We start from the raw sequence: 22,294 nt of genomic DNA on the forward strand, positions 1-22,294 counted from the left end.
GTACCTGTAACTACACTTGCTGCTGCAGAAATCAAGATTTTTTTTGTCCCCCAGCACCCTCTAGGGGACATGGGGGGGACTTCCTGTCCCCCTAGAGGACATTTTTCAGGCAAAAATACATTTTTACAGATTTTGCAAAATTTTGTTTCAACGCCACAAGGGGTCTAGGGAGTCCATATGTAATGGAATTGCCCTCCACAGCCCCAAGATTTCATTTTTGGGTAAAAAAATTTCTTTGAAAAAAAATTACCCCAAGGATGCTAAAATGGTTCTTAGGGTGTACACAGGCCACCGGCTTCACTTTGCCCACCCCAGCTCTAAAATGAGAAAGGAAGTATGTGCAGCTACCACATGTGGGATGGAAGTTGCCGCCTTAGCACAGTGGGCTTTACTTATCCACCAGCTCTGTATCCATGGATTCAACCCACTTTGGATTAAAAATAATAAAAAATACAATACAGTGGTACCCCGGGTTACGAAATTAATTCGTTCCGCCGCCGCTTTCGTAACCCGGAAACTTTCGCTAGCCGAAAAGCCCATAGGCGCTAATAGCGAAAGCCGCGATTTCGTGCGAAATCGCGCCGAAAAGCACCAAAAATTTTCTTCGTAACCCGGAATAACCTTCGTAACCCGGAACTCTTTAATTGAATGGATTTTTTTCGTAACCCGGAAATTTCGTAAGGCGGCGCATTCGTATCCCGGGGTACCACTGTATTTTTAAAAAGGCTCACAAAAGGCACTGCAGGATGTCTCATCTCTTCTGCACCTCACCTGGTGGCCTCACAAGAGGTCCATGGTAGAAACTGGTCTGCGGCATTCTGCTGAGGGCAAAGAAGCTGCTGAAGTGGGACAGGTGAGAAGAGAGACTGGGGTAACTACCACCACTGGGCACACAAGCCCCAGCCTCACCTGCTTAGTGTCTCCTGGCACTCACTTTCATCTCTTCCTCTCTCACTCTTACTGAAAGCAGCCATTGCCGCCAGGCATGCAAGCCTCAGCCTCCCCTCACCACCCTGACACTCACTTCCCTCTTGCTTTTTGTCTGGTGGCAGTGGGAGCTACCACCTTCAATGTGCACACGGGACAGAGGAAAGTGAGTGTAGGGTAGGAAGGGGAGTCTGAGGCTTATGCACACGCCATTGACAGCTGCCTTTGATATATGCATGGGGCAGAGAGTGAGAGGAGAAAAGAGAGAAGTGACTGTCAGGGTGGGGAGAGGAGGCTGGGATTCCATGTGCTGGCTGCCTTTGGTGTGCCCATGGTATAGAGAGCGAGAGGGGAAAAGTGAGAAGTGAGTGTCACAGGATGATGGGTGCAGTGCCTATTGCTGCTGCCTTCTTTGTGTGCATGGGGCAGAGGGAGAGAGGAAAAGAGTGGTAACAGTGTTCCATGCAGTCATGCTGGCCGCATGATCACAGAGTCTTTGGTTTAGTAATGGAGATAATCACCTCTTCCTACAGTCAGACATGACTTGACAACCTTGTCAAATGGGAAACCTTGTCAAATGGGACACGACTTGACAACCTTTTCAGAAATGTCAGTGGAGGTTGGGTGGGAAACCTGTGCAGCAGCAGTGCACCTCCTTCTATGTGTGCTTGAGTAGGTGGAAGAAATTGAGTGACAAACAAGCTTTATATACTGTAAAGTTTCATTATATAAGGGACTTGAACATCCACATTTTTTTTTATATCTGTGGGGAGGCCCTGGAAGCAATTCCCCCTAGATACAGATCCACTGTATAGAAATAGTGATCAGAAGGATGTATAATGTTCAGAATGAACTTTCTGTTGGCTTGTCCATGGAAAAAATGTAGAGATGTGTGCTTGTTACAGTACAACCTTATTACAATGGAGATTACCATGATTTTGGATACACAGTTATTGATAATTATTTTGAGGCTTATGTGTCCAGGATAGAATTAATAAGCATCATCTTCATCAATCCAATTGAATATTGCCATTCTCTACAATAAGAATGTTGTTCATCTTAAAGCTATACTTGAATACATTGTATTCATCAGGAAATAAGTATTCATGTTGTAAACTATAAAGAGCTTTATTTTGATAATGTAATATTTATTTTATGGTGATTCTGTCGAAGCTTTGGTTAATACCTGGAACACCGATCTCGCCAAGGCCATCGACACAATTGCTCCCAAGTGTCCTTTCCAATATGCACCTAATCGTAAATCATGGTACACTGAAGATCTGAGGAAAATGAAGCGGGTTGGACAACGACTAGAACGCGACTGGTGTGACACTTGACTCTTATCTGACAGAACTCGTCCTAGGAAATTTCTTCGTACCTATAGAGAGGTGATACAGGCAGCACAGAGATCTTTCTCCTCTGCACGTATCACATCTGTGGAGTCCTGTCCAGCAGAGCTGTTTAGGGTGGTAAGAGAACTGACACAGGTTCGTTCCACCTGTGCAGAACCCTTTGCTTAACCCGACAACGGCTTGCTGTGATGTTTTTAACAACTACTTCGCAGATAAAATCTCTCAGATAAGAGCCGACCTGGATGCTGGGATTGCAGCAGAATCGACTGATGAGGTGTCCGGTGAACCCGTTGTTGAGGTTAAACTGGATCAATTTGAGCTTGTGAATACTGACAACGTGGACAAGATCCTTGGAAATGTGAAGAAGACGACATGTCCCCTCGATCCCTGCCCATCATGGCTGGCCATCCAGGGGGGTGATTCTTAGAAATGTCATCAATGCATCCCTTAGGGAAGGTTGTGTTCCAACTTGCTTAAAAGAGGCAGTTGTTAGACCGCTCCTGAAAAAACCTTCCCTGGACTCCCTGGATATGAAGAATTACAGGCCTTTATCCCATCTTCCATTTTTGAGCAAGGTGATCGAGAGGGCTGTCGCCCTTCAACTTGGATGAAACCAATTATCTAGACCCATTTCAAACTGGCTTCAGGACAGGATATGGGGTGGAGACTCCCATGGTTGCTCTGGCTGACGATCTTTGTCTAGGCATTGACAGAGGAAGCGTGACCCTGTTGGTGCTTCTAGACCTCTCAGCGGCCTTAGATACAATAGATCATGACATCCTCTTGGAACGCCTGAGAGAGTTAGGAATCGGTGGCACTGGACTCCAGTGGTTCCGATCCTTCCTCTCGGGTAGATTCCAGAGGGTGATGCTTGGAGAGAGTCGCTCCTAGAAAACAGAGCTTAAATGTGGCGTCCCTCAAGGCGCCATACTGTCCCCGATGCTATTCAGCATTTATATGAAGCCGCTGGGAGAAATCATTCGCAGACATGGGGCAGGGTGTTATCAGTACGCTGATGGCACCCAAATATATTTCTCCATGTCCCGATCAGCAGCTATGACAACAGATGGCATTTCTCCCCTCAATCAGTGTCTTGAAGCGGTAATGGGCTGGATGAGGAAAAACAAACTCAGGCTGAATCCAGACAAAATGGAGGTACTTAAAGTAGGGGCTCCCAAACCAGGTATAAGGTTGCAACCTCCAGTCCTAGATGGGGTCACGCTCTCCACAATGGACTGTGTTTGCAGTCTGGGGGTGCTCCTAGATCTGTCGCTTCACATGAGAAATCAGGTGAATGCGACGATCAGGAGCGCCTGTTATCAGCTTCGGCTGATACGCCAGCTGCGCCCTTTCCTGGAAGTAAAGATCCTAGAAACTGTTGTACATTCACTGGTAACTTCACCACTTGATTTCTGTAATGGGCTCTACATGGGGCTATCCTTGTGCCTAGTCCGGAAACTTCAACTAGTGCAAAATATGGCAGCCAGGCTGGTCGCTTATGACAGTTTGGGGATCACTTCAGCCTTTCCTCCGAGCCAGAGCTCTTAAAGAAACAGCTACTGAGGGAAGGCATGGACACACACACAAAATTTGTCGCGGTCTATGTGTGAAAATCATTTGTGCATTTGATCGCTTTATTGGGATGCGCACGCTTTTATTATTATCAAGATGGAGGCACAGTTGCTCCCATTGTGTGAAAACCTTGCACACATTTACGTGCAGGTGCAGATTGATCTTGGATTCTGCATGGGATAACAGTGCTTTGAGTGTGAAAATGATTTGCACAATTGTAAGTTAATAACAGGTTCTTACCATTTTAAACTTCCAATTTTTCCCTGTATGATGAACTCCCTGTTCTTCAATTCAGTTTACACCTTCAGTGTCCTCATTGTACTATCATTAAAACAATAGTAAGGGACAACAAATGATTAAGAAGAAGTATGTGTAAGATAGAGTTCTGATTGAAGATTTGAATAAACGCACTCCATTTGTTCAGAAAATTAATGTAAAATTATAAACTTTTAATGGGCCATGGCAAATGTGGTGCATTTTCTTAGTAAAGATAGCGGCTCAACAGACCGCCCCAAAAGGGCAGGCTGGAGCTGCCCATTTTTGCTCTTGAGGGATGCTGCAGTAGCCAAACCGCGTGGCATCCCTCCGCACCAAAAAGAACATGGAAAAACTCGCGATGACGCGAGAGTGGCACCGCAGCATGAGGATGCAGCACTGTGCTTCATCATCATGGCAGCCCCGTATGGTCTAGGGTTTGGGAGTGTGCGGTTGCTGCGCACTCCCAAACCCTAAAATCGGTGCCAAGATAGCGCTTACCACCCATTTGTACTGGACCAGAGTCTCAATAAGTCTCATATCTTCATCTGGTAGGAAGATGTAATATAAGTTTTTATTTGCCATAAGCACTAAAAGCAAATTGATGTCAGACTGAGAATAGCTGTTTGTTTAATTTTAAAATCACTAATAAATTTCTGGCTCTTGAATTACTTACTTGAGAGGTACTGAGATTCTTATTTTGATGCCTTTCATACTTTCTATCATACTTATTTTGTCAGATTTTTAGTTCATGTGAAAATGGAAGGTTACTCATGTAAAGTAACATTAATTCACATTTCATGAAAACAGTGACCATAGGGTGGCAGCAAATGAATGTGAGATAGTTCCAAATAGGTGTATTATTCTGGAGAATAGCAAGAGAGATAGAACATCTGGGCAACATGAGAAAATCTTTAGTTTTGCTCTTCATTTTTTAATAGCTGGTTCTCATCTACTTCAAAAGGTAATAATTAGTCCTAATGATCACAGAGTAGATCTATATATCCTTTGAAATAAATAAGGCAATTTAGAAATTACTAACATAAAGTCCTGTTAATTTCAGTGGATGTGTTCTAAGATTGATAAAATCTGGATCTAATCCATAGTTATTGTGAAATAAAGTACAGGCATATGCCAAATTTGAACCAATCTGTTAATTTCATTCTAATTGTATCAGTTTATATAAAACTACAGTATGAACTTTACGGAAAATGTTTTCAGGAATGTTTCAACATGTAATTCTGAGTTTCCCAAAGTATGGAAGCCTTGTAGTAAATGCCACTGCTGTGACATTGAAGGGAGAGAAGAATAGGCAAGTGCAGCTCCATTGTGGCTTAGCCCCAGCAACAGGTGAAAGGACCTCCTTTCCATTCCAACTACCACTGCTGGGACTTCAAAAGGAGAGAATAATAGGCAACCACAGCTCCATCATGCCTTTGCCCCAGAAGCAATACCAATAGCAAGTACATTTCTATGCTGCTTATCGGTGCACTTAAGCATTCCCTAAGTGGTTTACAAAGTGTAATCTAATTGCCCCCAACAAGCTGGGTACTAATTTTAGCGACCTCGGAAGGATGCAAGCCTGAGTCGAGCTTGGGCCCCCTTGGCTGAGATTGAACTCGCAACCTTATGGTTTGTGAGTGACTGGCAGGCATTTAACCACTACACCACCAGAAGCAGATGAAAGGGTCTCTACTTCACTCAGAGCTTTCAACACTGTTGCCTCAGAAGAATAGAGAAGAATAGGCAATATCTGCCACTTATTTTCACCTCCATTGCCGTTCCCTTTTCCTTATGTTTCCTGTTTTATTTAGATTGTAAACCAGAGGTCAGAATAAAATTAATGATTAGTAAACTGCCCTGGGAGCCTTTTGACTGAAGAGTTTGGTATAAGAGGGCCCTTACATCTGGTGTCCCTCAGGGAGCGATTTTGTCCCCTATGCTATTTAACATTTACATGAAACCGCTGGGAGAGATCATCCGGAGACACAGGGCACGGTGTTATCAGTACGCTGATGACACCCAGATATGTTTCTCTGTGTCTCCGACTGATGCAGTAACTAAGGATGGCATCTCTCCTCTAAATGCCTGTCTGGAGTCAGTAATGGGCTGGATGAGGGAAAACAAACTCAGTGTGAATCCAGGGAAAACGGAAGTACTGGTGATAGGTTCCCCGGTCCCGGGAGGTGAGATCTGTCACCCGGTCCTGAATGGGGTCACGCTCCCCTTGAAGGACTCGATGCGCAGCTTGGGAGTGCTCCTTGACTCCTCGCTCCAGTTGACATCTCAGGTGGATGCGACGGTCAGGAGCGCTTGTTATCAGCTTCGGCTGATACACCAGCTGCGTCCCTACCTGGACCGTAGGGACCTTGAAACTGTTGTACATGCACTGGTAACCTCTCGATTGGATTTTTGCAACGCGCTCTACATGGGGCAACCCTTGTACCAAACCCGGAAGCTACAGTTGGTGCAGAATATGGCGGCGAGATTGGTCGCTGGTACTTCCAGGTCTGACCATATAACACCTATTTTGAATGATCTTCATTGGCTGCCTATTCACTTCCGGGCTCAATACAAGATGTTGGTGTTGACCTATAAAGCCCTAAATGGCTTGGGCCCAGGGTACTTAGAGGACTGCCTCTTCCCATACAATCCGCCCTGCACACTCAGGTCAACTGGGATGAAATTATTGGAGGTCCCAAAAACGTGATATGCGGGGACCACACAGAGGGCTTTTTCAGCTGCTGCCCCTAAATTTTGGAATAATCTCCCTATCGAGCTCCGCTCCACTGCATCCCTAGTCCTCTTTAAGAAGAATCTGAAAACATATCTTTTCCTGCAAGCCTTTCCACCCTAAATGATCTTTTTATTCTTTACCCTTTGTCATCGACCCCGGAATCTGTACTTTGACTTCCCAACTGCCTGCCCCTTGTATTTGACTCTGTTTTTAACTCTGTTTTTAACTTTGTATTGTTATATTTTTCCTGTGTATGTATGCCACCTTGATCAGGTTACTGGAAAGGCGGGTTACAAATAAAACCTAATATTATTATTATTATTATTAAATACAGTACTCTAAACAAATAAATGAAATTAATTTGATATTTATGTCTCAACCATTCTCTGCTTCCATTCTTATTATAAGATACCATAGATTTAGCTATTGAGTTATGTGGTAATCATAGTGGTCCAGTTAAGATATTATGCCACATTATGGTTAAAGCAATTTCAGAATGGAGGAGTGAATCCATGTATTGGGACGAAAGCCTGTGGCAATTTCCTAGTTTTCCAAATCATTGTTTAAAGGATTGTTTGAACAGGATATCTGTTTAAGACTATACTATAGGAATAAATTAAGTAAACTTTAGAGCCTGAGTTGAAAGCTACATTGCATGTAGAATTCTTCCAAAGCCTGAACTTTATCTGTTCAGCCAGAAGAGATCATCTTAATCGATCCAAAATTCTTCCCATTACCAGTTCAGGATGAAAGTGATGGTCCATGTGCAGGCCATGGTCAGAATGAATCAAGAATACAAAATAATATGTGGAAGAATTTTTATACATTTTGAGTTTGTCCAGGCTTCTATACCCTGCTTTCTTCAAGAGCTAGGAAGCAGCAGGCAGGATGGAGACATGCTGCTTTAATGCTGCAATCCACTGTAGCACAGGCTGTGAAGGTAAACAGCCTGGTAAAGGAAAGGGAAAAGATAGCATTTCTGTGCACTGTGGAATGCTTGCTGCATGCTCAGCTAGTCTCTGTAACTTTTAAAAGATGTTGTGGAAAGCTTTTCATTCTAACTTTTGACCTTAAGATTTAGTGTACATAATTCTTTTTTAAACAAGCTTATTTGTATGAGTTCAGTACCAGGGTCCCATTGAATACAGTATATGATAGCCACCCACTGGTTAGGCAAATTAGGCAAATTAGAAAATTTAAGCAAATCAGCTCCAAGAGTCAAGCGGGAGAAAATTTGACAACAGAGAAGAATCTTGAGCGAGCAATAGAAGGGGGAAATAATTCAGTGAGCCCTTGGTATCCTCTGGGATTTAGTTCCAAGATGCCCTATGAATACCAAAAAATGTGGATGTTCAAGTCCAGTTATATACAACGGCATGATAAAATGATATCCCTTACATAAAAGGACAAAATCAAGATTTGCTTTTTGGAATATTTAGGAGGGAGATATTTTCAAATCGCAGGTACTTGAATCCGTGGATGCAGAATCTGTCGATACAGAGGACCGACTGTATTTAGAACTTCAAATTTTTTCTTCTATATAATCTTTCAGTACTAATACAGTGATTCAGTCTAAATATTTGTCTTTTTGATATTAGAATCTAAAGAACTATTTAAATTTAAGCAAGAAATTTCTCCTGGCTACTAGAGCTTTTTTATTTTGAATAGCTAACTTGTCTGCTATGTAATGAAAAAGCAGGTGCAAAGGTCCTGACAGAGTAGTTTCATGTCTTGTTGTCCTTGGGTTTCTCCTCCTGAAGTGCCCTCTCCAAGTTGGAGGCTTTTCTGTTTGGTGTTTTTAACCATAGAGTAATAATAATAATAATATAAGGTCATGCCAAAATTGAGAGGGACTTCTGCAGCAGAGTTTCAGTCACCACCCCAATGTTATCATTGTGTATTCACCTGACCTTAGACTTTTTGATCAACAGTATCAGGAATCAAGAGTGGCATTGCCTCAGAATAATGACAGTTCCTCTCAGTACCATCCAGTGCCAACAGGAGTGGAGAGGACTAGTCCTGACAGCAGTAGTGCTGCCACTGAAAGCCATCAAGGCAGGGCTTGTGATGAGGAGATCAGCATTTCCTTTCAACGTCATATAGCACTGTGGAGGAGCACTAAGTGATGTGGCTTAAGTAGCACCATCTTAATTGACCCAGAATCCCTCAAGAGTTTTGAGAGTATTCTGGCTAAAGTAAGTTGGCAGCAGCTTTAGCCATATGACCAGGTGTTCCTCTCAGTTCACGACCTTAAAAATAAACAGGTGTCATGGTGGTCTTTCTGGAACACTTGAACTCACATCTTCCCTTAGGATGCTGGATTTGCTGATTGGCTTGTAGATTTACAAGTTTTGCTAGCTACCTTATATGTGCAAGTTATGGTCATAATGTCAGTTGTTTTGTATCTGATTTAGAAAAGCAGAAGTTGTTAGCTACCTTGGATTTGCCAGAACGAAAACCAAATGAGAACACTATGTGAAACTGACCTGTAACCATAAATGTTTTTGTGTGAATTGCTTTTACACTGAATCAGTGTGAAGTGCCCTTAGGAGAGTTACATGAATAATCATTTTTAGCATAAGCTATTTTAAAATACTTTTATTTTGTTCCTTCTATAAACTGGTAAGGAATTTTTGTTTGATGCGTACTGTAGCCAGAATTAAAATATTGTACTGGTTGTCTTAATTCCCCCCTCCCTTTTTTTTCCACCTCCCAATAGGCTGCGAGCTCTATCTAGTGGTGGGACTGTGACATCTCCTCCTCTCTCTCCAGCTTTGCCAAAGTATAAATTAGCAGATTATCGTTATGGGAGAGAAGAAATGTTAGCACTTTTTCTGAAAGATAATAAGGTAAGTAGAGAGAGAGATGTGGTCTGGTAGGTTACAACTTCATTCATAGTTTAAACTGTATACTAATTGAGTTTAATTAAGTTAAAAATAAAATTCTAGAGAAGAGAAAGTATACAAATAAAAGGTCACAGATATGTGTCATTAAACCACAAAAAAGTTTTTACAAAGAAAGTTAAGCAAAACTATTAATATAGATGTGTCTGTATCACTTGAAACCAGTATGTTCAGTAATTAAATTAGATTGAAAGAAGATTAATTACAATAATCCTTGTGGAATGCACAATATTTCATGTTTGAGGTCTGTCAGTGTCTAATAGCAATATGTCAGAAGGCTTAAAGGCACCAAATCCTGTCAAATCTTGGAAGCCAAGTAGGGTCAACTCTGGTTAGTACTTGGATGGGAGATTGCCAATGAATACCAGCTGCTGTAGGCAATATTTCAGAGGAAGGAACTGGCAAAACCACCTAGGAGTCTTTCCTTGCCTGAGCAAACTATATGAAATTCATGGCTTCACCGTAAGTTGGCAGGCGACTTGACACACAGAAGGAGAGAAAGAAGAGATTTCTTAATTTCTAGAAATTCCTTACAAAGTTTGGGGTAGCTAAATATTTTTCAACCAGATTGTTTAAATATTGTTTAAATTGTTTAAATGTCTATTTTTTGCTTCCACAGCTGTCTTGAATTGTTACATCAAGTTTCTTTTTTATTATGTAATTTCTGAAGTAATATCAAACTATGTGTAATGAACTGTAAGAACTCATAGTTCCATATGCTGTCACTTGTCATAATGATTATGTAATCGTTACTTCTGCATAATGTAAGGGTATATTGCTTCTGGGGTGAGTTCCATTTCTTCTGGTGATGTTACTTTAAACCTAAGAATGGTCTCTTTCCTCTTTACATTCAGGTGTTTTCCGCCTGTAGAAATGACTGTAGAAATTTTTACATACTGCATGTTAAAAAACTGTTTCTATAGCTGTATAAATGCATAACAACTGAACAGGAAGGGAAGCTTGACAGTCTTCTGTCCCCCTTCAAGTTTTTAAAAATCTGTATGATTGTTAGCAACCTCTCCTGATGAAGAAGCCAGTGGAGCTTATATCGTGTATTTTGTACATTTTTGGTTCGCCCAATAAAAGTATTGGTGTTCTTTGGATTTTGGATGTTACTCTATTTTGCTGTATGGACATAATGGCTACTCCTGGATATGTTTTAAGTGTTAGTTTGTGGTCACTCTCTATCAAGAATAGTTTCACTAATATACAAAGAAGCTTGATTCCATTCAGCCTCCACTGAGGCAGATTGCTCACTTCATCTTCTTGCCCTGCTGCAGAGTGTATCCTTTCCCTGTCAATTGTGTTTTAATGCATTTATATTCTTGTAGAAAAAGATTTTACACATCCTCTGAAGGACTAAAATTTTGTATTTACCACGCATTGGCATTTTAAGTGAAGTAATTATATATATATATATATATATATATATATATCCAGTAATAATATTAATAATGTTATGTTTTAAGATCAAATAATTCCTCTCCCTCCCCTGGGTCTTTCTGTTTAGATTCCCTCAGATCTTCTGGATAAGGAGTTTATGCCCATTCTACAAGAGGAGCCCCTACCACCTTTGGCACTGGTACCTTTTACAGAAGAAGAACAGGTAGGTTTCTAAAGAAATGAAAAGTGGTGCTGTTTCCATGAGCGTTAAAGTTGGTTAATGTAAGAAGTCTTGAATATTAAAAGACTATAGCAGATCGGCCATCTAGGTTAGAGATACACAACTGTTGAACCAAAAAGGCCACATCTGTTGTTGGTTGTTCACCATGTATGTACATGTACACATCTGCACACACTGTAATTCCCCATCTCAGTGTGCACAGGTGAGGGAATTTTTGTTCATTAGGGAGTTAAAACCTTTAACCCCCTACTCTAGGAATTTATGTTAAGCTGGATGTTTCCCTAGTGTTTCTCCAATGTTAAAACAACATCACTTTTGGAAGTACATGTGATGGTGTTTTAAGACATTCATCCACCCAAGAGTTTCCACTAAGATCACAGTTTTTCTTCCGCTACTGCCTAGGAAAAAATAGTGATCTAAGTCAAAATCTGTGGAGGTGAGAGAAGTGAAACCCTCTCCTATCCACCCAAGATCTTGCTGACATGATTTCAGCAGCCCTCACCCCTATCACCCATGTAATCATTTGTGTGGTGGGGAAAATTAGAAGGTATAGCCGGAGGCAACAATGGGTATGGACAGAGGCAACAGCTTGTGTGCTGCTGATCTGTGGTGAGAGAGGAGTAGATGACGGCAAATTATCTGTCCAGGTGTAATGTTTGTGCCATGTTAGCTTAACATTCTATGTTGCTGAACTGCAATAATACGCTTCATTCTAAATCACACTTACCAGATATGGTTCTACTGCAGTTCCTGTGAACCTTTATAGTTAGCTCTATTGACCCAGGCTGATGGAAGTCGGAGTTCAATTTATATGGAGGGGCACACATTCCCTACCCCTATTCTGAATATTGTTGTTCTGGCTTAGCGTATCTTTGGCCAATGCATAAGGATATGCTAAATGTACAAGTTTATCTAAGCTTTTAATACAATTTCTCAAATGTTAAGAAGTATATATATTTTCCCTATTTAAGCTAACTACTTATTTAAACCTCAAAATGAAATTAGAATTAAATTTCAGATTATTTTATCTTTCTAAATACAAAAACCTTAGTATGATACACTGTAAACATTTGTTTTTATTAGCATTCTATACTGCCAGGACAATTTTAATTTTATTATTAATCTAATATATATATTTTCCATTATTTTAATAGATTTTCTGTGGTGTCTTTCAGTTTAAAATAATTAGAAAACTCTATTGAGCCGTGATGATACCACACCTATTGACAGCAACAGCCTATTCAGTTGGGAAAGCACAAAATAATCAGCACTACTGAGTGCCTAAAGGAGAACATCCCTGGCCTCGGGAAGAGTCCAAAATAAAAATGACAGGAAAAAGCCAACAGAGCATTTCAGAACTTCTCCATATTCAACCAAATTCACCAAGTTTGCTTTTGCTAGGAGACTATAAATTTTAGTGCTGTTTCATTACTTGTAATGCACTGCCTTTAGTGCTGTTTCATTACTTGTAATCACTGCCTGCTTATAACAGAAAAATGATTTGATTTAGGGAAAACAAAGTTTAAAACATTGACTTTTGCATCAGGAAAGCAGTGATAAATAGGACACAGTGCTGCAAGAATTAGTAGTCTCACTCCAGAATAATTATTTGCATGATTGTGAATAATACTTAAAATAGCCTATTGACATTTCCTGGTATCTCTTTGTATCAGACATGAACAATTTCAATGGAGTGGCAGGGAAGTGCATTGGATTGCTTTGGGATCTAGATTACTGGACTTTTACAACAGCTTTTTTAAAACTCAAAATGACCCTACTCAAGTTTATAAAACTTAAAAAATGATTCTCCTGGGTCTAAAAAAAGCAGGAGGGGTAAAACATGTTAAAAAAATCCCAAATCCTCTAGAAGCAGACACTTGGGAAAACATATGGCCTGCATTTTCAACACTCCTGCCTTGCACCCATTGGTTTCATTCAGACATATGTTAAAGCAAGTATGGAACCATTTTACCATATTGGGCGAAATATTTTTAGAGTTAATGTGTTGGGGCTTCCTGCTAGCAGTGGTGAAGCCAAATCCACTGGTAGGCAGGATATGAAGCAGTTCATTCTGCACCCCCCTTCTCTACTTTTCTACTTCACTATCCAGTGAAGTAGAGTCTGAACTGGTTGCTCACAGAAGTGATTTATTAAACAATTTAGTTCAGTTGCGTTTTCTGTAACTGGCTCTTGGTGAATAATAGACTCTCATACATGCCTCTCTTTTCTGGGTTAGAAACATGTTTCTGTTCTGGAACACATTGTAGCTTGTTGTGTTTGTTGAAACTGTTGAATTTAAAGTGTGCTTATTCCAGCAAGCCAAGATCAAATCAAAGTTTATGATCTTGTCTAGTTCCAAAAAATGTGTTTCAATTAATCATAGTTCCTGGCATGTACAGAGTGGCAAACTGCAGCTAGATTTAAATCAGGTGTTGGATGTTTCCAATCTTTCTCCTTTATTGTTTACCAGAAGAGGAAAGGAAAGGACAATGTAGTTGTAGCCTGAGGGCACAAATATTGTATCTGTTTTGGGTACAAGTTTACAAAATTATTTGAAGTGTACTGAAGCTGATTCATCTTTGTCTCACTCAACACTCATCAACTGATTATACACAATTCTTTTATCAGTTACATTAAAGGACCAGGTAGTTGTTGGATGTATGTGGATGTACAATACTGATGATTGGAAACATAAGCCGCTTCATTTACTCTAAAGAAGAAAAATAATTTTTGCTTGCTTTAAGGGACTTTCACAACACTTATGTAAATCCTAAACACAATGAACATATATGTCATAGATCATATAGTCCAGTATACAGTCGGCCGTCGTTCTCCACGGACTGAAGCATCCACGATTTGAAAATATTCCAAAAAGTATAAATTCCAAATGGCAAACCTTGATTTTCCATTTTATATAAGGCACACATTTTGTTGTGCCATTATATTTAATGGGACTTGAGCATCCATGGATTTGGTTATCAACTATATATGTGTTCCAGCTAACAAGAGCTCTCCATGATCCTGATATTTTGGATCATTTTAACCTGAAGCTTGTGGGAGTTGAATCAAGAGGTGTTTTTTTTTATAATATATATATACTTAGTCACTCAGCAAAAGCCTCTTCTAAACAGTTGAGAACACAAATGTTTGAGAATTGACATATATGTAAGCAGCTCATTTTAAAATGGAAACAAATAGTTTAAATAATCAGCAACACTTATTCTGATGTTTTTTGATTTTGGCATGAAAGTATCCCTTGGGAGGCTTTTTATTTCCAGAATAATACATTAGTATTGAGAAAGAAACCAAAAGTCTGAATACAATAAGACCCCATTTAATGTGGATTCATTTAATATGGTTTCACTTATCTGTGAAAAGCTGTGGGCCCCCATGTGTATAATAGAATCATTCTAGAGGTCTTACAAATAAATACCTAGAGAAATGTTCTCTGTAGGCATTTTTAGGTCCTCCAGTGCGATTCTATGGTATACTTCCTCTGGAAAAATAGGGTTTGTGATTAGCCACAGTTTTTGTTCTACCCAAATAGTCCAGGAAGCCCTGGTGGCGCAGTGGTTAAATGCCTGTACTGCAGCCACTTACTCACAAACCACAAGGTTGTGAATTCAAAACCAGCCAGGAGTTCATGCTCGACTCAGCCTGGCGTCCTTCCGAGGTCACTAAAATGAGTACCCAGCTTGTTGGGGGCATTTAACTTACGTATTGTAAACCGCTTAGGGAGTGCTTAAGTGCATTGATTAGCGGTATAGAAAAGTACTTGCTATTGCTATAGGAATGTATACCTCATGTTAAACGGGGTCTTACTGTATCTTTGAAATATGTTTCTCTTATTTGTTTCTTATTTTTGGCAGAGAAATTTCTCTATGTCTGTAAACAGTGCTGCTGTCTTAAGATTGATGGGGCGAGGAGGAGGAGGAACAGTGGTAGGGGCTCCTCGAGGTCGAAGTTCTTCTAGAGGTCGAGGTGAGATTTGTGAACTTAAAGTAGTGTCAGTATTTTGTTTCAGAAGATTTCAACTTCTTAACCCTTTACAAAGATGTAAATTTGTAATCTGCCCTCTTTGGAGGCTTTTAAACAGAGGTGGGGTGGCTATCTGTTGGGAGTACTTTGATTTTGAGTTCCTGCGTTGCATGGGCTTGGACTGGATGGCCCTTGTGAACACTTCCAACTATGATGGCTTTCTTTGAAAGGAAAAATTGGATAAAAATTGAATATAATAAATATAAGCCAATAAAAAAGAGAACCTACAGAAGCTCAAAAAGTACTTGAGAGTTATAGAGTTGGGTCCAAAACAATAGTAAGTTAGGGCTGCAGTACTGAAATGAAATTAAAATTGGTTCTGTATGCATGCTGCTTGTATTTTACTGATGTTCAACCAGTATTCATAGATTTAGCAAAGGAACATGAAATGATAGGGTTTTCAAAGTAAGGGTTCATACCCTAAAACACTAAGCTCATAGGAAAAGGTGGATAGTGAATGAATAAGTTGAAGATATCAAACCAGCTGCAGATGGTAAAAATAGGGGGGAATGAGTAATTTCCCCCCTTTCTGGCTGGCATAATCATCTTAAAAAGGAGGCACAAGGCCCTATACAGACAGGCCAAAATAAAGCTGCTTCGGGTCACTTTGGAGGTATGCTGTTTAAATGATGTATGCGTCCTAAGAATTCTAAAGCTGCACTCCAGTCCTTAGGATTGGATTGTGGCTTTGGCGCAGCTTCCGGACTCTTAGGACGCATGCATCATTTAAACAGCACCTCCAAAGTGACACGAAGCAGCTTTATTTTGGCCTGTCTGTATGGAGCCACAAGAGACTGCAGCAGCTATGGAACCATAGCACTAATCTACCATGCAAGCAAAATCATGCTCAAAAGTCTGCAACATAGGCTCCAACCATACATGTAGAGAGAAATCCCAGAGGTCCAAGCAGGGTTCAGGAAAGGAAGAGGCACCAGGGATCACATTGCAAATATACGATGGCTGATGGAGTGTAGCAGGGAGTTACAAAAGAAAATCAGCATGTGCTTTAAAGACTATAGCAAAGCCTTTGACTGCATAAATCATGAAAGGTTATGGAACACACTTAAAGACATGGGAGTGCCAACTGATAGTCCTAATGAGGATTCTGTACTCAGGGCAAGAGGCTACTATAAAGACAGAACAAGGAGAAACAGAATGGTTCCCAATTGGCAAAGGAGTCAGACAAGGCTGTATCCTATCACCCTACCTATTCAACTTATATGCAAAACATATTCTAAGGAAAGGAGCTTGGACAAGGAAGAGGGAGTGAAAATAGGAGGAAGAAATATCAGCAATCTGAGATATGCTGATGACACCATAATACTAGCAGAGAACATCACAGACCTGGAACAACTACTAAGGAAGATCAAAGAAGAAAGTGCAAAGGCAAGTTTACTGTTGAACATAAAGAAAACAAAAATAATGACCAAAAAGAACTTACACACATTCAAACTAGACAATGAGGAAATAGAAATAGTAAAGGAGTTCTCATATCTGGGCTCAAGGATTGATCAGAGTGGGGACTGCAACCAGGAAATCAGAAGAAAATTAAGAATGGGGAGGGCAGCTATGAAAGAATTAGAAAAGATCCTAAAATGCAAAGATACACAACTCAGCACAAAGTCAGAATCATACAGGCCATTGTATTCCCAATTACCATGTATGGATGTGAGAGATGGACAGTCAAGAAAGACAATCAACTCATTTTAGATGTCGTGCTGGAGAAGAGTGCTGAGGATTCAATAGACAACAAAAAGGACAAACAAATGGGTCCTAGAGCAGATCAAGCCAGAAATATTCCTAAAAGCCAAGATGACAAGACTTAGACCGTCATACTTTGGAGACATCATGAGAAGAAATGAATTGTTGGAAAAGACAATAATGTTAGGGAAGGTGGAGGGAATTAGAAAGAGAGAAGGCCACATGCTAGATGGATGAACTTAATTAAAGAGACCAGGGATAAGAGTTTGCAGGAGCTAGGCAGAGCAGCAGAGGACAGGGGGGCCTGGAGATGTCTCATCCATAGGGTCGCCATTGGTCAAGATCAGCTCAAAGGCAGTTAACAACAGCAACAAATAATCATCTTAAACCTGCTGTGGAGTCTTAAGAGTTGTATCAAACAAGATTCTTCTACCAGTGAAATGGGCACTGATTGAATTTCCTTTTCTCACTACTGCTACAATGCACTCCCAAAATCTACTCTGGAAAGTTCTCCTGAAAAGATTTTGAGCAGTCCCCGGGGGGAGGGGTTGAGAGGAAAAGAAGGCAATATTGTATGAGTGGAAGTTTCCTTGCATGTTATTGGATGTAGCAATGAAGTAGTAAAATTAGATAGGCAAACAAACCACAGCCTACAATAAATTATGGAAATAATAGTTGAATCAGTCTGCATGGGACTGATTAAAAATATGTAATTTTAGCATCAGCCTTCTCATGGGAGATATATTATATCTGAAGACAAAATAATAATTAACAATATGACCTGTGATTTTGCTTAATCATTGATTTTTCAGTTTTGCTAACCTCCTTTAACTTCATTTGTCATCTGTGTTCATTTTTGGTTATGTAGTATTTTCTATCACTATTTTACCAATCCTTTGACTAGATTGTACAGTATATATCTAAATTATTGTTAGCATAAGTAAGGATCAGAAATATTGCAGACTCCCAGAATTCTCATCCAAGGCCTTCCTCTTGTGAGATTTGAGGCAGGCCTTATCTAGGCCTGCTTCACATTTTACTGTCTGTCTCCAATAGTCTTGAGAGCAAGAGGACGCACTCACAATATATGGATCCCCAACAGAGGCCATTTTACTGTGTACCAAATGCTCCATGAACAGTCTGTTATGAGTGGCTGATGTCTACACTTTGCACATGCTGTAAATAGAAGGAGCAGACAACAACCTTATTCACAACAAATGATCCTGGAGCATTTGGTACACAGCAATACGACCTCTTCCTGCTGTCATATCTTGAGGCAAGTGGCACATGAAGCAAAATTTGGGGCTGCTCTGCCTGGCTAGAGTCGTGGTGGAAAAGCAATGGGAGCAGAGGTGGCCGAAGTTTGCTACCTGACACAGAATAAAAGGGCACTTTCTGCTCACCCAAGCCAGCCAGGTTATCTTGACACAGGGAGCAGAACGTTTCTCAAGACATGCCTCTTTCCCTTTTTCTCTCTGGCAGAAAGATGCAATAATAACGGATTAAATGCTAGACTAATGGTAGCTTTGGCCTTGACTGAGGAGCACTCTCAGCACCATCTCAGGGCTATAAACAGCTCTCTTTAGATTAGATTGTGTAGACAAACACAGCAGTTACTTGTCTCATGCAGGCCAGACCTGTATTTAAACTCACATCTGATAAAAAGGAATTACATGCATTTGAGTTAGGAATTAGGAAATTACAGAGTCCAGGTAGGAGTGTTTTGTATCTCCTCTTCATCCAGTATAGAAACAAGACAGGCTATCAGAGGAGTGCTCTTTCATATTATGCACAGCAATACTCTTTCACACTGTGCATAAGGGTAGGGCCAGTACTCCCTGTCTCTCCTCTGCTGGCTTCAAGGAGGCTAGTTCTTGGAGATTTTTTGATAGGCTAACTTTTGTGATGGGCCTAAAGGTCCTAAAGGCACCAGATTCGGTATGATGTTAGAAGCTACTCATGGTCAGCCCTGGTTGGTACTTGGATGAGAGACCGCCAATGAATACTGGGTGCTGTAGGCTATATTTCAGATGAAGAAACTAGCAATATCACCAGTATTTGTTGCCTAAGAAAAACCTATGAAATTACCATAAGTCAGCAGGCAACTTGAAGGCACATGTGTATGTGCATATGCGCACACAGAGTAACGTTTGTAGGCTTATTTATAAGGGTAATGGAGGTTGACAATTATTTCACTATAACCTATGCTTGTACATTCCAGTCTTATGAATTTTGAAGAAAAATAAGTTACAGCAAAGTGAAAGAGTAAGTTCTGGTTAGATTGATTCCAGGAGAAATTTGAGAAGATTGTACAATATTAGTTCCATTTTGTCTTTCAGGCAGAGGCAGAGGAGAAAGTGGTTTCTACCAAAGAAGTTTTGATGATGTAGAAGGCGGATTTGGACGAGGAGGAGGCAGAGAAATGCACAGATCACAGAGTTGGGAGGAAAGGTAACGTTAAAGAATATATATTAAAAATATTAGTTTCTGTTGTGGCAATCAAAGAATTAGCTGTGTTAGTAGAACCCTGGCTCTGCTTTCACATTCATTTTCCTGAGCATAGTGGGAATTGAGCAGCCCTCCACATGTTGATTGAATGCAAAAACCAATAGCCCTGGTCAGTGGTGAGCAATCATGGGCCTTAATAGTGTGGAAGGTTCCATGCTTCTACCCCTGTTTTAAGGCATGTACAGTCCTCCCTCCAAATTCACGGGGATCTGTTCCGGACCTCCCTGCGAATTTGGGAATCCGTGGAAATTCAAGCACAGGTGCTCACGCCATTAACTTTAATAGAGGTCGCCCTTCTGCAAATAATCAAAACCATGGATCTCAAGTCTGCGAAAATGGAGGGGCAACTGTATTTCCACACATTTCCAAAAACAACCTAAGCAAATGTCACTAATGTGTGTTTGAATGTGTGTGTAATGCAGGTATATTGTGTTTTATTCTTAGTTATTCTGTTTTATGTGCTCCTCCCCCAGTCTGCTTTGGCTATAGGAGCAACTCATACATTGAAGAAATAAAATGAAATTAACTGGCCAGAGAGCTGTTCTTAACAACAGTTTCTCACTGAGAGTAGATTCAGTAGTAAACTAATTTTGTTCTGCTTAATGTGTAAAATTGCCATAGAATTCTTACCATTGCGCAAAAAAAAAAAAAAAGCCTTGAGTGGTGAAATCAAGAAACAGATATTTTACTATAAGATTAACTGAATAAAAATACTTAAGCAAATAAACTGAAATGGGGGTATGTGAATTAGTAAGTCAAGTTAGAAAAATATCCCTAAAATTTTTAGAGATACTTGAAATTTTAAATTAGTACTTGCCTAAGTACTAACCAAGAGAATACACAAAAATAAACTTGATTTTTATGCTACTGTGTCAAGTAATTTTTATAGAGAAGATGAATACCATTATCAATAAAATTGTGAAATTAGTTCTCTAAATCCTAAAGAATTTTAGATTAGTTAGTCAGATGCCACTGCTTCACTGTAACGCTTTTGGAACCAAGGGAAATATCAGGTGCCTGAGTCAACTGTTCAAATAAAAGAAATCTGTTTCTCTTCGGCTAGCCTAAGTGTTCAGTAAGCTTAAACAGCAGTTTAGACCTAGTCCAAACAGGTTGAAATAAATTGATCCAAATAATAGAAAGAAAAACAGATATTGTGATCAAATATGGAGAAGAATTGAGAGGGAAGAAACATTAATTATATTCTTGCAGCAGGTTAAGAGCCAGCATGGTGTTGTGGTTTGAGCGTTAGACTACGACTAGAGACCATGGTTTGAATTCTGGCTTGGCCATGAAAACCCACTGGGTGATCTTGGGCAAGTCACACTCTCTCAGCCTCAGAGGATGACAATGGGAAACCCCCTCTGAAAGAAACTTGTCAAGAAAACCCCATGATAAGCTCACCTTAGGGTTGCCATAAGTCAGAAACAACTTGCAGGCACACAATAACAGCCACAACTATTAGTTAATCAGGGAGTACTTTGTACTATTTGTGCTGGTTATAAGTTTATGACAAACGTACTTTGGTATGAGAGTGCTCAGATTTTTTTAAAAAAGAGATTGAAATACATATGTGGCCTTCCTAGTACACTGTTTTAGAGTAATACCAAGGAGCCATGCACCTTGGAGTGGCTGGAGGCCCCTCCAGTCCCAATTGCCCCCTGATCAGAGTGGGACCATAGTAACCGCATGGCTTGGTTACGATTCGGGTCACTGGCAAAGAGCGGACGTTCTCCACTCCTTTTCCAGCCAGCTTTTTGCTGGCCGGGGGCACTCTCCGCACGGTTTCTGGCCACTCTGGGGACATGCACCATCTGCACATCCCACCCTCAGAGCAGTCAGAAGCTGCTCTTTCCTGTCCATCTTCTTTGGGCCCAAATAAAGATATTGACAGTGACTGTTAATGTTAAGAGTCTGTATGAGATAACAATGCCATGAATTATTAAGGCAAACAGCTGAATTCTATCAATGATGCACATGATTGAAAGGGTCATCTTCAGAGTGATTATTGTTCTGATGACTAGATTTATATGGATAGTCCCTCAAAAATAAATAAAATACTTAATAAAACATGTTATTCATATTCTTGTATCACTCAAACAGTTTTTCTTAATGATGAAAAATTAAGATTTTGTCCCATGAAATTTTTCTAAAAATGCTTTTTGCATTCTTAGGGGAGATAGGCGGTTTGAAAAACCAGGACGAAAAGAACCAGGTATGTGATTTGTTGCCTTTCCCCTTTAAAAGGTAGTGTGAGATACAGACACACTGTATTTGTATCTCAGTCCCAGGTTATTTAAACAAAGGAGTTTTGTATATAAACTTTGGTGTTTTTAAGGAAATGCGATGCGTCTTGGCCAAAAGGAAGTAAAGAGTCAGATTTTAGGATGTTATCCAGATTGATGTCTTGCATAATGTTTCTGAGGACAATGTACAAGGCAGTTTAAAATTATTTTTTTAAAAAATCTTGCCTATTGTGATTTCTGTAATAGGTTCACTACTTGTCCTTTAAGGATTGCTTTACAATTAAAGAACAATGCTAAATTCTTATATGTTTTGCTTTTTGTATGTCTTTAGCATAGTATGCATTTGTTTTTAAAAAAGCAGCAAGCTATTTTAAAGACTATTTTTATTGCTTAAAGTACATAGTTACGTTGTTGTATGGAGTAAGCTACAA

At 40.1% G+C, this 22,294-nt stretch overlaps 1 protein-coding gene across 3 annotated transcripts in view; it reads left to right on the forward strand.

The window, feature by feature from the left end:
- Nucleotides 1–22,294, forward strand: part of GIGYF2 (GRB10 interacting GYF protein 2) — a 112,055-nt gene that overhangs the window by 19,863 nt on the left and 69,898 nt on the right. For all 3 annotated transcript variants that reach the window (XM_089509512.1, XM_089509510.1, XM_089509511.1), the window contains exons 3-7: nucleotides 9,563–9,692; nucleotides 11,257–11,352; nucleotides 15,240–15,351; nucleotides 19,449–19,560; nucleotides 21,792–21,832. In XM_089509512.1, coding sequence (XP_089365638.1) covers nucleotides 9,563–9,692; nucleotides 11,257–11,352; nucleotides 15,240–15,351; nucleotides 19,449–19,560; nucleotides 21,792–21,832 — 491 coding nt within the window. The remainder of the gene's footprint in view (nucleotides 1–9,562; nucleotides 9,693–11,256; nucleotides 11,353–15,239; nucleotides 15,352–19,448; nucleotides 19,561–21,791; nucleotides 21,833–22,294) is intronic.

This window comes from Sceloporus occidentalis, unplaced genomic scaffold (assembly GCF_023333645.1).
Source record: "Sceloporus occidentalis isolate IW3139 unplaced genomic scaffold, rSceOcc1.0.p SCAF_2, whole genome shotgun sequence".
In the NCBI taxonomy this organism is placed as follows: Eukaryota; Metazoa; Chordata; class Lepidosauria; order Squamata; family Phrynosomatidae; genus Sceloporus; species Sceloporus occidentalis.